The 16,796-nt window shown below is 50.4% G+C and overlaps 3 protein-coding genes across 5 annotated transcripts; 1 reads left to right on the top strand and 2 right to left on the bottom strand.

Annotated features, from left to right (window-relative positions):
• The first annotated feature begins 603 nt into the window (after window positions 1-603).
• Window positions 604-4,119, top strand: LOC114446916 (alpha-internexin-like). Its single transcript, XM_028422820.1, has 5 exons — window positions 604-897; window positions 1,742-1,972; window positions 2,047-2,574; window positions 3,634-3,758; window positions 3,930-4,119. The coding sequence occupies exons 1-5, from the start codon at window positions 604-606 to the stop codon at window positions 4,117-4,119; spliced, it is 1,368 nt and encodes a 455-aa protein (XP_028278621.1).
• A 716-nt stretch (window positions 4,120-4,835) lies between these two features.
• On the bottom strand, window positions 4,836-9,299 carry pcgf6 (polycomb group ring finger 6). 2 transcript variants are annotated; one of them, XM_028422848.1, is made up of 11 exons: window positions 9,192-9,299; window positions 8,914-9,012; window positions 7,759-7,858; window positions 7,558-7,654; window positions 7,411-7,466; window positions 7,277-7,336; window positions 7,077-7,197; window positions 6,742-6,769; window positions 6,538-6,636; window positions 5,204-5,290; window positions 4,836-5,127 (listed from the first exon to the last, which is right to left on the bottom strand). In XM_028422848.1, exons 2-11 carry the CDS (start codon window positions 8,986-8,988, stop codon window positions 5,077-5,079), a joined length of 774 nt encoding a protein of 257 aa, XP_028278649.1. In that variant the 5' UTR covers window positions 8,989-9,012; window positions 9,192-9,299; the 3' UTR covers window positions 4,836-5,076. The 2 variants fall into 2 exon arrangements, with proteins under 2 accessions (XP_028278649.1, XP_028278650.1); XM_028422849.1 differs by lacking the exons at window positions 8,914-9,012; window positions 9,192-9,299 and adding an exon at window positions 8,733-8,905.
• Window positions 9,300-9,898: 599 nt separating this feature from the next.
• Window positions 9,899-14,879, bottom strand: LOC114446940 (RING finger protein 122-like). 2 transcript variants are annotated; one of them, XM_028422858.1, is made up of 8 exons: window positions 14,324-14,879; window positions 13,146-13,773; window positions 12,880-13,015; window positions 12,385-12,427; window positions 12,266-12,307; window positions 11,727-11,809; window positions 11,192-11,345; window positions 9,899-11,125 (listed from the first exon to the last, which is right to left on the bottom strand). In XM_028422858.1, the coding sequence occupies exons 2-7, from the start codon at window positions 13,159-13,161 to the stop codon at window positions 11,222-11,224; spliced, it is 444 nt and encodes a 147-aa protein (XP_028278659.1). In that variant the 5' UTR covers window positions 13,162-13,773; window positions 14,324-14,879; the 3' UTR covers window positions 9,899-11,125; window positions 11,192-11,221. The 2 variants fall into 2 exon arrangements, with proteins under 2 accessions (XP_028278659.1, XP_028278660.1); XM_028422859.1 differs by lacking the exon at window positions 13,146-13,773 and having other exon boundaries at window positions 9,899-11,345; window positions 14,324-14,869.
• Between the last annotated feature and the right edge of the window lie 1,917 nt (window positions 14,880-16,796).

Below are 16,796 nucleotides of genomic sequence, written 5' to 3'. Positions count from 1 at the left end.
AACACTTCTCCCGCTCAGACTTTAGCTCTCTCCTCATTAGCAGCATGATGCTAATGTTCATTAAAGTCCTCCGTTCTGTCGTCGCTTACGGTTCTAAACTGACCCAGACCGGTTGATGTCATTACCCAGAATGCACTACAATGTAAACAACAATGGCGTCCTACGAAGTGAGGGGTGATGTCTTTATACAATTATACAACTTATTAACATAATAAACTGAGTGGAATCAGTGGGTTAGCGCTTTAGCTAGCTGTCAGAGATTAGCGGCCAGGAAGGGGTCAGCTGTAGTTCACCCCTCACTTACTACAAAGGACTCAATGTTTAAATGTAAAATAACAAAGAGATGATCAAACTGTAAACAAACAAACAAAGGGCTCAGTTTCATGTGTGTGAACGTAAAATGAATTCAAGCCAGGGGCTACAGATGTATGCGTGTATTCAAACTGTATTTATTATTGTTTTTATGCTTCATGTCATCGTTTCCTCCTCCGGTACCAGGCAGCCTACCACCGGGTGTAAATGGTTCACCCCACCTGCACCGAGCCTGTAAGCTCCTGCAAAGCTCTTTAAGTCTCTCAGTCTTATCTCTGAGTCACAGCAAAGATGAGCTACGGAGACCGCTACACCTCCTCCTCCTACCGGAAGATTTTTGGGGATTCTCCCAAGTTCCCCGTCTCCTCCTCACGTATGGGTAGCGGATCTACTCGGGGGTCTCCGGGGCTGAGATCCATGGCTGCGTCCCGAAACAGCGCGTCCTCCCTGAGCCTGTACAGACGCATCGGAAGGACCTCCACCTCTTTCTCTCCGGTACCTGCCGGCTCCCTGGACCTGACCCAGACCTCCATAGTCAACAATGAATTCAAAGTCATTAGAACTAATGAGAAGGAGCAGCTGCAGGTAGGTGGTTCTGTGGTAAACACACACTTCAGCTATAAAATATTTGAGGTTTCTACTCCATCAACAGCTAAGGTGCATAAAAAGAACTTCAGGATGACTCTGAACAGGTGCCAGAGGAATAAAAAGGCACCATCAGAGCTTCAGGTGTGCGAGTCTCACTGCACGGCTCACAGTACAGGCCATTTGGACCTTTAATACCTTTACTAGTGCACCTGCTGCTGCTTCTCAGTAAATTATAGGTGCAGTGACTGTTCACTGGGAGCTTGTATCTTCCAGACGACAGCAGAGCAGCTGAAGCGTCAGTATGTTCACACCTGCAGGCGGCAGGAAGAGCTTCAGCAACTGAGATGTAACGCTGATGAAGGTCACTCACAGACAGACAGCGGGAGAAAAATAATAAATGACTTCTCTGACAGAGAAAGTTCAAAGTAGCAACAGAACAAAAAGGTTGTTACGGAAAATGTGATGAGAATGAAAAGGGAACTAAAAAGGAAGTCATACATGTTTTAGTAGCATTTTAGGTTTGGGGCTAGACCGCTAGAGGCTAAATGACATGAAGGAGCTCTGATATCATGACCAGGTTTTTTCCCTGGTTCTCAGAGGATAGAAGCGCTCACAGAAAATTTCTCCAACATCAGCCAGGAAAAATAAACGTGTGATGTGATCACATGACCGGGTTTAAAGGATGGAGGCGCCTGTGGGTCTTGCACCCTCCTGTGGTCGTTTGAGAAAGTGCACGTTGCCATGAGCCTGTTCGGTCAGAGGTGTGAGGCCGTGCAGGTTGTTCGCTGAGTGTTTTTTATCTAAAGGAGGACTTGTTTGTGTGTTCGGCTTGTTTTTTCAGGGTCTAAACGACCGCTTCGCCATGTTCATTGATAAAGTCCGACACCTGGAGCAGCAGAACAAGGTGCTGGAGACGGAGCTGGTGACTCTGCGGCAGAAGCAGAGCGAGCCGTCCCGCATCGCTCAGCTCTACCAGCAGGAGATGAGGGAGCTGCGCTCACAGCTGGAGGAGCTGAGCAGAGACAAGAACCGCATCCTGATCGAGAGGAACAACATGGAGGACGAGCTGCAGGTGTGTTCACCTTCCCTCACCTGCTGTCACTTTGACCGTCTTCTCGTTTTCTTTGTTATTTTTCTTTTTTTCAGAAAATAAATGCAAAGTATGATGAAGAGGTGAGGGCCCGGGAGGAAGCAGAGCAGACCCTAAGGTCCTTCAGGAAGGATGTGGACGACGCCGCTGCCGTCCGCCTGGACCTGGAGCGCCGCGTGGATTCTCTGATGGATGAAATCTCCTTCCTGAAGAAAGTGCACGAGGAAGAAATTGAGGAGCTGAGCAGCATGATGGAGGCGCAGCAGGTCTCCGTGGAGCTCGAGGTCGCCAAACCGGACCTGACCTCAGCTCTGAAGGAGATCCGCAACCAGTATGAGTCCATCTCCTCCAAAAACCTGCAGTCAGCCGAAGAGTGGTACAAAGGCAAGTTTGCGAGCCTCAGCGAGCAGGCGAGCAAGAGCAACGAGGCCATGAGGGCCAGCAGGGAGGAGATCAACGAGTTCAGGAGGCAGCTGCAGTCCAAGACCATCGAGATCGAGTCCCTGAGGGGTGCCAACGAGTCGCTGGAGAGGCAGATCACAGAGATGGAGGACGCTCACAACGCTGAGGTCGCAGCAATGCAGGCAAGCACACAACACCGACACAACAAACACACGGTTATACTCTCAGCAGGTTTAAGTTGCTGTGACAGAACACATGAAACCAAAACAGCTGAAACCAGTTCCAGGTTAGGGACTGTAACCGCTGCAGTACTTCATGAAAGGGGGCCAGATACTACACTTTAGACTAGTGTACCTGTGTGCTGCTGGCACGGGTCAGTCTGAAATGGAAACCTAGTGGAAGTTCATCAGTCAGTTATGTCACAGCTTGAGTAAAGCTGCTAACAGGACAGGACAGGGCTCGGACCTTTATGTAACTTTACATAAGACCGAGGAGACGCAACAAGTCCAGCACAGGACCCTGCACACGATGTAATGTTGCTTTTTAAAGCTGGTGAATAGTAGCAGGAGGACTTGTCATAAAAGGACCCTAGCTTAGCACGGAGCCCTAAAACAAGAGGAGGAGTTTCTATATAGAGACGCGCTCCGAGGACTTCTGTCTTCTAACCATCAGTCACGTCACAACCAGTCACTTCCCAGCATCCTCCATTCTGATTGGACACATCAGCCAGCACCCTGGAGGGAGGACCTCCTGCCCCCATCAGTCCTAATCTGAACTGACCAATCAGCAGCCGTTAGCAGCATGCTAGTGTTTGATGGGCTAACTCAGCTTGAGTCAGTTTATATTTACTTCTGATACATAATCAATACTCTGAAAAAAAAAAAAAAAAAAAACGTTTTGTCCAGGAGGGGCGGACCCTCCGAACACAGCCGTGGTTGTACCGATGTCGACATTAAGGTCACACTGTGGGAGCAGTGAGGGAATGAAGTGTCAGTGTGAGGTCATGACCTTTGCTGTGTGGATGTCAGTCCAACGGTTCTCTGACCGTCTCCGTGTGTCCATTAGATTAAGCTCTGACCTGCTAAACACAGGAAGGCCTCCTGGCTTTTTACAGCTAAGCCCCGAGGGCTGCTGAAACAAAAGGGAAATGACAGGATGACCGACCTGAGGAGGATTCTAACAGTTTTTTGCTCATCACAGAAACACGCTGTAGATTTAAACCCAGCTGCTGTCTGTCACAGGACACCGTCGGCCACATGGACACGGAGCTGAGGAACCTGAAGGGCGAGATGGCTCAGCACCTGAGAGAGTATCAGGACCTGCTCAACGTCAAGATGGCCCTGGACATCGAGATCGCTGCTTACAGGTCTGACTGGATCCAGGAAGACGCTACCTTGAACAACACTTTGTGTCTGATGTAGTCGTCCACTGTAAAGTTCAGTTACCAGATTAAAGCAGGGAGAGGGAAACTTGGATTACATCTCATCCATTTCAGGGTGTTTAACCTCATGACCTCTGTCTCCTCTGGCCCTGTCAGGAAACTGCTGGAAGGCGAGGAGACTCACTTTAACTCCGGAGTGTCTTTCGGCTCCGCTGGCTACAGCTACCAGCCCCGAGCGTCAGGCAGCTCGACCAGGAGCGGCCAGAGGGAGAAGGACGGGGCCACCAAGGAGAGCTTCAAGGAGAGGAGCGAGGACAAGGACGAGGCGGACATCAACTCCAACTGAGGGCCGACGGGGGGCGGGAGTTACCCTGATCAGTGTGTGTGGTGAAGTCTAACGTGTGTTTAGATGAAGTCAGTGCTTGTATCGACATTTGTCTGTGTTTGTAGGTCAAAACATGAAATATATGACAAGTATTCAGACACCACATGTTAGCATAGCAACAACTCTCCGCTGTTAGCTGTAGCACTTAGACCCAGTGTTGACAATTACAGCTGGTATCTCTGTTCCTTGAAGGGGTCTTCACCAGACCTCTGAAAGAAGACGAAACAGGCTCCCAGGCATTGTGAGATTCTTATTTGGTGGATGTCCGATCGACTTGACTAACACTGTAACACGCTCATCACAAGAGAGAGTGTCTGTCGCACAAACACGACTGACGTCCAACATGTTAGCTGCATGCAACGGATGTTTAATTACATTTCAGCTGTGATTTTAACCCTTTCTGCACTTTAAACGTCCGGTACTGACGTGAGAAAATATCAAAGTCAAAGTAACTTTCCAGGACATATTGCTCATTTTCCGAGACTAGAAACCTGGCCTAAGAAAATCCAGGACATGATGAATCCACCAGTCCGTGTGTGAGTTGTACTGTGTGGTGCAGTGAATAAAACGAGCTGGCTGACACATCGCTTCCTGTGCTTTCATGCTGTCCGCACAGACGGGGAGATGCTCCTCTTAGACATCCACCGGCCGGTTAAAACATGTCATAAAAACAGGACGTTTCTCATTTGTCATTTATTTAATCAAACTGATATAAATCCAGTGAAAAAGTATTTACCTCTTTACACACACTCCTTGTAAATGAGCTGCATGTGCTGTACGCTGAGGTGAGGTCGGACTCTTTAATAAATCAGAAGCTCCGGACCAGCCTGTGCAGCCCTTTTGTTTTGACAGTTGTTACAGTCACACTCAGAAACACGTTAGGATGCAGGTCCAACCTGCCGTCACTGAACCAGTGGGTCAAGACTGGGAGGGCAGGACCAGGCCGAAGTGAAGGACCAGCAGACCGTCCTGGAGGAAAGGAAACCACATCGTTATTTTCAGGCCTCTGAGACACTTCAGAAAGCTGGTACCGGTTCGGACCTACCTGCAGCGCGTCTTCACCCACAGAGTTCTGGATGTCTTTGAGGGACTGGTAGTGATCCAGGAGGTGATCTCCACACACCACATCCACCTGCAGAGAACACACACAGTCACCTCAGACCAAAGCAGCAGAGCACACAGAGCATGGTACAGCCCTGTAAAACCTCAGACCACAAAGAGGGTCCACACACCAACAGGACCAAACCTTTCATCTGCACTGTGTGGGAACCCTGGAGTGGACCAAACGTGACGCAGCGGTGTCAGCCTTCAGGACAAAATGTCTAATCTTGTTTCTTTTCATAAGTAAACATCACTTTAAACCAGGCGAGGACATGCTCTCTGCTTATTGGTCAGATGTCTCATCATGAGACAAAACACAGGAAGTAGGTCCTCTGCTGTGGACTGCTGCGGGTTTCTGAGACAGTTTCACCGTGGAGGTTCACTACATTACTGCCTTTAAAACTTCAGGCAGATGGTGCAGTTTGATCCGATTCAGAGGTTCCGGCACCGTTATCTAACCAGCAGAGTCCCCAGGTGACTCTGATCCAGACCCCCTCCTTCTCAGGGGTCTCAGTCTGGTTGTTTTAGCCAGTTCCTGTTTTCACTGAACACACATGAAGGGAACTGATCGATGACACTACAGAACCTCTGCTCTAATGAACAGTGACCTCCAGGCCTGACCAGACAGACCAGCCCACTGCAGCACCGAGGCCAAGAAATCAGTGTAATCTGCTAATCCTCATCCACGTGTTACTAAAAACACCTCAGCACTCAGCCACAGTGATCGCACTAAAACAGGTCTGAGCAAAACAGGAAAACTCAGACACCTCCGTTTATAGGAGCGATACCTGGGATCAGGTCTGACAGGAGCAGCTCCTCTCTGAGGCGGACACTGCTCTAATCATTTGATTACAGTCAGATTAAGCTCGTCCTTGAGGAGCGTCTGTCGTCCTCTGGCTGCCTGCTGAGTTTTGACCCGTTCACCCCGCTGCTAGCAGGGCTGTGGTTGGTGGTGGGGTTCATTACCTCCCTCTGTCCATGCTTGCAGGCTTCTATCTCATGTCTCACACCTGCCTCCTCTCTTCCAGGTGAGTCAGTTAATCACCGTTTAAAACTGCTTCCTGCTGCAGACACTTCCTGAGTGTTCAAAAAGGATGACGGTGTCACAGGGTTCACTTGCACTCAGCAGGACTAATGCTAACCTATCAGGACCTACAGGACACCTGCAGTCTGCAGTCATCATGTCATCCGCCTACACCACACCCTGAGGCCAGCCTGCTTTGCTGCCCTGCTTCTAAGTCTGTGCCCTCTTTAGCTGTAAGCCCAGCAGAGACTCACCTGGCAGGACGGGCTCAGCTCCATCTTCCTCCTGATGAACAGCTCCACGTGGCGAACCGTGGCCTCACCTGACACCCGGACGTACCGCCGCTCTAGTGGCTGCATGGGCACACGACAGAAACAGACAAATTCCAGTGAAACGTGATGTTAAAGTCCAGTACTGTCCGCCATCTTGTCTTCTGTTCAGGTGTTCTGAAGGTTTACCTTGTAGTCGTTGATGCCATCTTCAGCCCTGGAAACAAAGCAGAGTCAGGACAAGTTCAACCATCATACAACACAACGGCGCCATCTGCTGGCACTTCTCTGTAGCAGCATGGTTGAGTTCAGAAGATAATTCTGAGGTGAATGAGGGGGGGTCCTGATATCGTGCATGCTGACTCATCCTCAGGGCTTACAGCGAGCAGAGCCACCTCTAATGAAATTAGCTGCTAATCCTGCTACATCCACTGAACTGATTACACTTCACCAGGTACCAGGCATCGTCACGCAGCGCCCCCTAGCTGAGCAGGAAGTGAACTGGCTCTCCTCTGAGTCCTTACCCGACAAACTCCAGGAGCAGAGACACGTCCAGCTCCGGGGGGATGGTGAACATGGAGGGAGGGACGTTGTCCTTCTTCTGCCTCCTCATCACGGCAGGAGCTGGAGGGGACACGGCCACTGCTGCACACAAACACAGCGGTTTGAGTGATTAACCCTTCGGTGCTCCACGTTAACACTCACATTAATGTTGGTATTTCACCTGGCTTCGGCACCTCCAGTCCTCTCTCTTTGTAGAAGTTACACATCTGTTCTTTTTCAGCTGCAGTAAAACGAGACCCGTTAGTGTTTGGGGTTTGTATAACATCAAGCCATCACTCTGTATTATTCACTCACACTCTTCCAAGTAGGGAATCATTTTGTAAACGATGTCCTGCAGCTGTCTGTCCGGCCTGCAGGACAACAGGAAGAGCAGGATTCAGACAGTCAGAAAGACACAGACGGGCAGACTGAACGCTGCCTGTGTGGACATAAATGTCACACCTGATGTTGTACAGAGGCTGTGTCTGGTGGACCACGATGCTGCAGGTAGGACACCTGTTGCTGTAGAAGAAATGCTTCACGATGCAGCTTTTGCAGACTTGGAGGAGAGACAACAGACGCTGATGTTCAGTCACAGTTATATTTACGAAGCCAAGGCGCCGCTCCTGGTACTTTGTTGGTAAGAACTCTGTTATCACTCACATGTGTGCAGGCACTCTGTGATGGTGGTGGCGTCTATGAGGAACCCACAGCAGAGGCCACAGCAGATATATGGGTAGAACTGATTGAGGGGGAGCTGGGGCTGTGGAGACAACCAGGGTTCACAGAACTGAGAGAAGGACAGGCGCCGAGAGAGAGGCGGAGAATCACAGCACTGCAACTACAGACAACAGACAGACAGACGGGAGGACAGACAGACAGACAGACCACAGACAGACAGACAGACAGACAGACAGACAGACAGACGAGAGGACAGACAGACAGACAGACAGACCACAGACAGACAGACAGACCACAGACAGACCACAGACAGACAGACAGACAGACAGACAGACCACAGACAGACAGACGAGAGGACAGACAGACAGACAGACAGAAGAGAGGACAGACAGACAGACGGGAGGACAGACAGACAGACAGACAACAGACAGACGAGAGGACAGACAGACAGACGGGAGGACAGACAGACAGACAGACAAGAGGACAGACAGACAGACAGAAGAGAGGACAGACAGACAGACAACAGACAGACAGACCACAGACAGACAACAGACAGACGAGAGGACAGACGGGAGGACAGACAGACAGACAGGAGAACAGACAGACAGACGAGAGGACAGACAGACAGACAGACAGGAGAACAGACTGACAGACCACAGACAGGCCACAGACAGACAGACAGGCCACAGACAGACAGACCACAAACAGACCACAAACAGACAGACAGACAAACAGACAGACAGACAGACAGGAGAACAGACAGACAGACAAACAGACAGACCACAGACAGACGAGAGGACAGACAGACAGGAGAACAGACAGACAACAGACAGACCACAGGCAGACAGACAGACAGAGGACAGGCCACAGACTGAGCTGCTGTTGGTTCCAGGGACCCTAAAAAGTGACGGACCGGGGACTATAGGAACACTGAACGAGCAGCAGACGTCACTAACTTCCAACATGCCAGCAGGTGTGTCCCTGTGGAGTCCGTCCCCCTTTTACGGTCTCTGGAACCATTTCCGTTGTGTTTGTTGTCGCAGCGCGCTGAGCCCTCCCGGCCACCGTACCACACATCACTGGAACTATTGAACGTGTTGAATTGATCAGAATCAGACAATCCTGTGTTGAACGAACCTCATCCTCCGAGTCGCTGTCTGAAATGTTCGCGGAACCTTCATGACTCCTGCGACCGAACGGAGGCGATAACATTCCGAAACACGCGCCCTTTGACCGCTTCAGGTACAACAAAGGGTTAATAAAGTCAGAAGTCTCTTCAAGTGTCAGTAAAGTCTCTGTAGGTTAGCTGCGGCTAACCGGTTAGCTTCTCCGTTCACTTAAACAGTCATTTACTTCACAATGTTAGCTTAGCCGCTAATGTTGTTACCGCTGAAAGCTTCGACCCACGAACGCACCGAACCTCATTCACTGGACCTGAAGCCGCGTCCGAACTTTTTAACCCTTTGTTGACTTCCTCACTCACACCGCTCCGTTTCCCTCGCTCGCGCTCGAGCTCCGCGAGCGGCTCCACGATAATTACAACTTCCGCTTTAACCCTTTCAAAATAAAGCTGATTTGGACACACACACACACACACACACACACACACACACACACACACACAAATGATTCGCTCAGAATTCCAAACCCTGCGCCCGGACGGGCCTGTGATTGACAGCGTCATTCATTCTGTCTGTGCTGAAAAAAACCCGAAGAAATTAAATAAATAATAATAATAATAATTGAAACCTTTATTAGTCCCACAATGGGGAAATTGCTTTTTAAACCCACAGAGTTTTAAAAAAAAAAAAAGAACACACCGTGAAACAAAACAAAGATATTCTGGAACACAGGAGTCATTAAGGGCTTATTTAAAGTTATGTTAATAGTTTATACCAATAAAATATATTGAAAAATAAAAAACACACTTTTCTGTCATTCTAAACCTAACTGGAACATTTCATGGGTTTATTTTGAAGGCGCAACAGTGGCACTTCCGGTAACGCGCCAGGGGGCGCTGAAGGCACACTAAGAGTTAAAAACAAATGCTGTGGGTTCATATTTAGCTGTGAGGAAGTGTCACAACAGAAGAGGATCTGACGTGTGCTCAGTCTGTGTGTTGTTGTGTTTGTGTTGTTGTGTTTGTAGGTGTGTTCTTTCCCTCCAAACGTCCTTATCAGTAATTTTTTATTTTTTTTTTTTATTTTAGATACTGTATTAATTATTAGATTAGTATTAGAAATTCCTTACGGCTGCTGCCAAGCAGTGTCATACAATGACTAGCAAGGCACGCCACAGGCTAGGGTGACAACCCTGCTATACCACTGCGACACTGTTGACCCCGAATAAGGAAATGTAAACAAATGCACACAGTGTTAATATATACCCAGGACCCCGCTCACAGTGGAACAGGCCTCCTAACATTACTGTGGTAAGTGTTCAGATAAAACTTTCTGGGCAGCAGGAATGACTCAATGTATGACATGATGTCGACAAAATGAAAGTTTTCTGTTTCTAAAAGGTCTGTTATCACATCATTAAAAACCATTTCCAGGATGGATGTAGCTCCTCCATGTGTCCTCCGCTGACTCTCCACTGAGTTAACAGGGTCTTAGAAATGACATTAATGTGTTTTTAGTGCTGGAGTCACTTTTTATTACAGACCTATGTGACGGTCATTACTGTCTGAGCTGAAATCATCTCATCAGTTCAGGTACGTGGACTTCCACAGCTCACTGAGGGCCCACATCACCTGACCCCTCAGGCTCCATTAATATTTACTGTCTGGTGACAGCCGGCAGGTTCATGACTTCAGCGTTAGTGGTTAAAAAGGCGGGCAGTGTCACCTGAGAGGGTTAACATGAGTCTGTGAAGACAGGAAGTGACGTCACCCTTCAGTTATTAAAGAGAGAGTCAGGATCTTCAACCTGCTCCCAGTATGGGCGAAGAGGGGCAGCGTGGTCGGAGCTGGGGTGAGCGGGCAGGTCGTCGGCCTCGCTGCTGTGTGACAGGAATGGAGGCGGATTGGTGAACGCCGATCAATTCCATAGAAATGCTGGTTTTTAAAAGTTCACCTGCAGGTTTGTGAACAAGTAAAGGGGGAATAAATTAAAGTCTGGAGACTTTTGGAGCCTGCCCCCAGAGGCTGTGAAGAGAACTGCAGTTCAAACTGGGCTTCAGCTTTATGACACCATCCACCTCCATCCCTCACAAAACAGACCCTGGGATATCACAGTCTTCCAAGCAACATGGACGTCAGGTGTTCATGGGGACTAAGGGTAAATAAAACCTGCAGCATCCAGACCTGACGCCTTTATAAAGACGCCACTGCTGCACGCAGGCGGGCCGGCTCCACCCTTCCAGAGCAGCTCTGCCTCGTGGCAGCGGTGTGTGTGTGTTACAGTCTGTCAGCCGGTGGAACTGAAGAGGTGTAGCTGCTCCTCCGTCAGACCTCCAGGAGACTCCGAGGCCGCTCGGCTGCCTGCGGCGGGGGGTCCGGCTGGAGGCGGCAGACGGGCATGTTGCACATGGGGCACACGCTGCGGATCTCCAACCATTTCAGCAGGCACCTGTGTGGAAGCAGGACGCAGGATGTTTACACAGCTCACATGCAGCATGTACATGTCAGAAAGGTGGTGTGAACGCTCCGCCGCCAGCCAGCGCCACACCTCTGCTGCAGGGCAGCAACACTTCTCAGTAACAACAGCAGATCATGTTCAAACATGTCGGCAGGAATCTGCAAACATCCCTGGACCTCTGCTACGTCTGACACCAGGCCATGGAAGGCGGAGACCTGTTAGAAAGGTGGAGCTGGATTCTTTCTGCTCATCATCAGATCAAAATGTTAAGAAAGCATGTGGTGGTTCTGATGGAGCCAGAGAGGATCAGCAGACAGTGTGTGTGTGTGTGTGTGTGAGTCAGACACACTCAGCTGATCATTGAGGACTTACTTCTTGTGAAAGGCGTGCGAGCAGGGGCACACGGCGAGCTCGTCCCGGCTGCAGAACTCTTCCAAACACACCGCACACGTTTGCTGAAAGAAGACGACACGTCACGACGTCAGACCGACACACCCACATGTTTATCCTGCACGCAGACAGCAGCACCCAGGCCTCAGCAGGAGCACCCTCATTCAGCATTAGCATTAGCATTAGCATTAGCTCCTGGAGACCATATTCAATGAATATCACCAGTATTCATCACCTGGACCACATGACATCTTTATCTAGTTTCCTGGCTCTCGGAGCCCTCAGGCTTTACTTCCTGTACATGTCCTGACTGATATCAGGTCCATATAAATGTCCACAGGTCAGAGGTCATGGATCACTGCCGGGTCTTTAATTGGAGGATAATCGTGTGTTTGACTGTTTTCACAGGGTCTACTGAGGGCGGCCATGTCGATGATGTGTTGTTGTGGTGGGTAGTGAGGTCTGTGTGTTCCTCTGTGTGAATTACAGCCTCACAGCGAGCTCGCCGGCGCCGTACTTACACCGAGCAGGCTCAGCTTCTTCCCCGCTCCTTTCAAAACCACCTGTCGATGAGATGGATTTAAACAAAATTAGTGTTTTAACCCTTTAAACTGAAGCACGCAGGCCGTCCAGACGTTACCTCGTTGTAGCTGTACTGCTCTCTGGCACCGTGTCGCCTCAGCCTGTGGAACACAAAGAAGAAAATGGCGTCATGATGGCGGCGCAGCGTGTGTCTGTCTCCATCAGGACGGGTCTCATCCTGCCGTGTGAAGCAGCTGTGATACCACACACGTCAAGCAGCCCTGGAATTCATACAATGTCAGACACACAAGTAACAGCCTGCAGCTCCGCCGGCAGAGCACCACCACCACCTCCACCCGGACACATTCTCATTGTTACGTCTGTGTCGTAATCAGACTACAGATCCAGATCTGATGCTCCACATGTCCATCGTGCCGAGCTAAACGACGTCATCAGCTGCTCCTGAGATAAAGAATCCAGCTGTGAGTTCAGATAGATGACATCACTATGACGTCAGACTAAGACAACGAACTGGCTACGTGGAGGAAGCTGAGCTGGATCAGTGGTGTCTCACCCCCCCCTTCTCTGTGAGTGGCGTCTGCTCGGTCTGTACCTGAACAGGTAGCAGCAGAAGATGAGGCTGAGCATGAGGATGAAGAGGCCGATGCCCAGGATGATGATGTAGACGTTGAGCGGCAGGTGGAGGAGGTCCTCGGACGTCATCCTGCAGCGAAGGTGGCGCTGACAGCCTGAGAGGGCGGAACAGAGAAGTGGTGATTAAACTGTGGATGAAAGGCGTGAGACACACACACACACACACATGTTTCCAGCTGCACACACAGAAAGAAGAGGACACTGTTGAAGAACCAGCGTACACACTTTCACTTCCCTTCATACGTCATACGAGCAGAGAGCTGCTGGTCAGCTGCCGGAGTCTCTGTCTGCAGCGTCCACAAACATCTGGCAGGACAGCTTTGGTCCACACAGGGACAGAGGAGAGCTGGATCCAGACTCCATGACCCCCAAAAGAAACAGACCCAGAGTCTGTTACTGTGAGGACACAGAGAGGGACTGGATGTGCCACACTCGGCCTGCGACCTGAACCTGAGCCTCTGCCACCAGCCTTGGGTCACACAGGAATGTGAATGTGGCCTGGAGCTCCTCTCTGCGGAGGTGAAGGGCCGCAGGTCCGGCCTCTGGTTCAGAAGTCCCTCTTTAATGGACAAGGGTCACACAGAAGGGGGGGGGGGTGTAGCTGTCCTCGGCAGGGCGTTTTGGGCGAAGGAAGAAGCAGCTGTGTAATCTTAGCACGATGCTAGTAAATCATTGATAGTGGAGGACGCTGTGAGGCAGGACCGGACCTGACCGTCAGTAACCCGGGAGGAAACTGACACAAGCTGCAGCAGAGGACCCAACACAGGAAGCGAAGCTACATCCAGACACGTGTGACGTCATTAAAGTCACATTCATATAAGCACCAGCTGTTCATAACCTGCAGCCTAAATCCCTGCAACATAAATAACACACTCAGCTACTGTCGTCCATAAAGCTAATCATTAGCTGTGTGTTTCTGAGACTAAAAATGCCATTTAGTACATGTCTGAACGGGCTGTGAGCGATGTCGGGGCAGTTTTCTTTAAGGCTAGCATGAGCTGAGCTACACGATAAAAATAAAAACTAAGACGAACAGGTAGCGCCCTCTGTTGACTAAAACAAGCGCCCTCAACTCTAGAGATCCTGCAGTTTTTGAGCTAATTAGTCCAAGGTGGGAAGTGGAAGCACTCTCGCCACACAGAATGATTTTTTTTAATGACGCCTGGTCGCGTGCTCGTCTCTCTGTCCGGCCCGCCTCCATCTTCTGCACTAGTGTAAAGTTTGCTAGCTTCAGTGGCGCTAACGAAGAAGCTATAAAGAGCAGCCGGCGCCCTCTGCTGGCTGCTGCCTGTTGCTCGGCCCTTCTTGCCTCATAAAATAGGCCAAACTAGGAGGACATGTGGCCATGGTATGTTAGCTTAGCATCAGCTACACCTGCGTGTCAGTGGTGTAAGAGCACTTACCGCCAGCGGACAGGATGTTCAGCAGCTGGGAAATCGTGACCTCTTGTGACCTCACAGTGTCTCAAACTCCTCGTAGGTGCTTCAGTCTGAGAGTCTCCACAACATCCACCTTCACCGAGGTGTAGCCTCCCTCAAGACAGAGAACAGACCCCAACGTCACAGACCAGCCCAGGAAATAAAGTCCAGATCCAGATCCAGCAGTGAAGCCCTTCAGCCTGAACGTCTTTGTGTCTCCTTCCTCCGCTTCCTCTGCTTTCAGACCTCCACGCTGCCGTCTTCCTCTCTGGCTGTGGAGAGACAAAGGGAGCAGAAAGCAGGCGGCCTCAGTGCTCCTGTGGACAGCAGCCCTTCATCTGTGTCCTCCGGCTCTGGGAGTGGAACACAGAGCGGCTGATGTGGACTCGTTGTGTGTTCCCCTCACACTCTTCCTCCTGATGTGGACTCGTTGTGTGTTCCCCTCACACTCTTCCTCTTCCTCGCCTTTCTTCTCCACTTCTTGTCTGCAGCTCTCAGTTTGTAAACAGATCCCTGCTCATGTGATTCGCTGCATCACAGCTCTGCTTTCACCGCTCCTCCCCCCTCCTCCCTCCTCCCTCCCCCCTCCTCCCTCTCCTGCCTGCCCTCCTTTTACCCCTCTGGGTTTTTCCTTCCATACACAACCCCCCCTCTTCCTCCTCCTCCTCCTCTTCCTCCCCCTCTTTCCTTTGCAGCTGCAAGATGTGATTGAAGCAGATGGCCGGCGGGCAGAAACAGGCGTGATGATGTCAGAAGGCTGTTTGTTTCAAGGCTGAGATTTTACACCTTCAGAGCTCCACAAAGTGAAGTAGCTCCAGCTAAATATGCAGAATAACATCTCATTATAACCATTAAATAATATACAGTAAGCAGCGGTGTGATCGGACACATGGTGCTAATGATGCAGAGATGTTACAGACATGTAAAGACACTTATCAGCTGACTCCACCGCAAGCTGCTGTCCACAGTCTCAGACAGCACAGGCAGAGCGCCCTCTGGGGGTCCTCGTCTTTGCCGTGTATGGCCTGACTGTCAGGCATCTGTCATTGTGTAGCAGGAAGCACCACCTCCAGCTCCACCTGTCTGAGCCTGACCTGCAGAATAACTACACATCATGTCCTGAAAATCAAACCAAGCAGCAGCGTCAGTGGCTCCAAAATAAACTGCGGAAAACTGCAGTTCCCCCTACGGCCACTGGGGGATGCTCCAAAAGTGAGTGAATGAGCGTGAGCTTCCTACTTCCACCTCAGCCTCTGGGTGGAGTAAGCTACTGTCATCATGGCGGCTGGAGCCTCCCACACAGCTGTTGGTGACATCACAGAAGGTTCATCCATGGTTTCTACAGTCTGGGACCAACCCTGACTCCACCTCTCTGCTCCACCTAAGACTAAGATTGTTCTCTGTGCTGCTTCACCATGTTTAACACAAGGCCGTGGCTAACCCAGCTCTTATCGCTCACCTCCACCACTGCACCAGCTCCTGATGGGGAAGCTTCTGCAGACGATGTGGTCACATGTTTCCCTGCTGTGTACTGAGCTCCGTCTCCTTGTGATGTTTTTCTGTTCTGTTAGAGAGTACACACACACACACACACACACACACACACACTCTGAGGTTATGGGAAAAATGGCCGATGCTCCGCTGTGCCAGGCCAGGATTAATGCAGCCAGAGCTGCTTACAGCTAAAGCTATGACCTGCTTAATGGTTTCAGGTATTTACCAGTCAGTGCTTTCAGTGGAAACAGGCGACATACTTCTGAAGAAATGTGTGAGAGAGAACTCTATACGCCAGTGGAGGCCCAGAGCAGCAGCCTACATGTCACATGTGAGGCGACAGACACACCACCTGCAGCTAAACTCCAACCTCATTCACTACAGGAGGAGGTTCAGAGGGACTTCAAAATAACCGAGGCTCCATCTAGAGGATGATAAGCAGCGGTGTAGCACCTCCACCCTCACACAGGAGGTGCTGAGTTCACACTGAACACAAAAACATTCTCATTCCTGTAATGTAGGCACCACCTGCTCCTCGGAACCAGTCGTCTCCACGGCGACATCCACAGACCACAGGCGTCTGCGTCCAAAGGTGAAGACTCGGAGTGAAACCAAGCTGCTGTGGTGAAGTTACCTGAACACTGAGGACACGTCCCACAGGTGAGCACACGCTGAGCAGATCCCTGGCTCTGAGCTCAGGTATGATTAAATCCAAAACATTTCCTATAGCTGTGATGCAGGTCTACCGCCATCTAGTGGAAACATGGTGGAAAGAAAAATTAGGACCTGGTGTGTAATGAGCATGTTGCTATGACTTCACTTCAGGCGATGCCCTCCTGAAGGAGGCGATGCCCTCCTCCTCCTGAAGGAGACGATGCCCTCCTGAAGGAGGCGATGCCCTCCTGAAGGAGGCGATGCCACCAATGCTCCTTTCTTTATTAAGAGGATTCCAACATGGCCGCCA

Source organism: Parambassis ranga, chromosome 15, assembly GCF_900634625.1.
Source record: "Parambassis ranga chromosome 15, fParRan2.1, whole genome shotgun sequence".
NCBI lineage: Eukaryota > Metazoa > Chordata > Actinopteri > Ambassidae > Parambassis > Parambassis ranga.
This window is presented reverse-complemented; position numbering and strand designations above follow the sequence as displayed.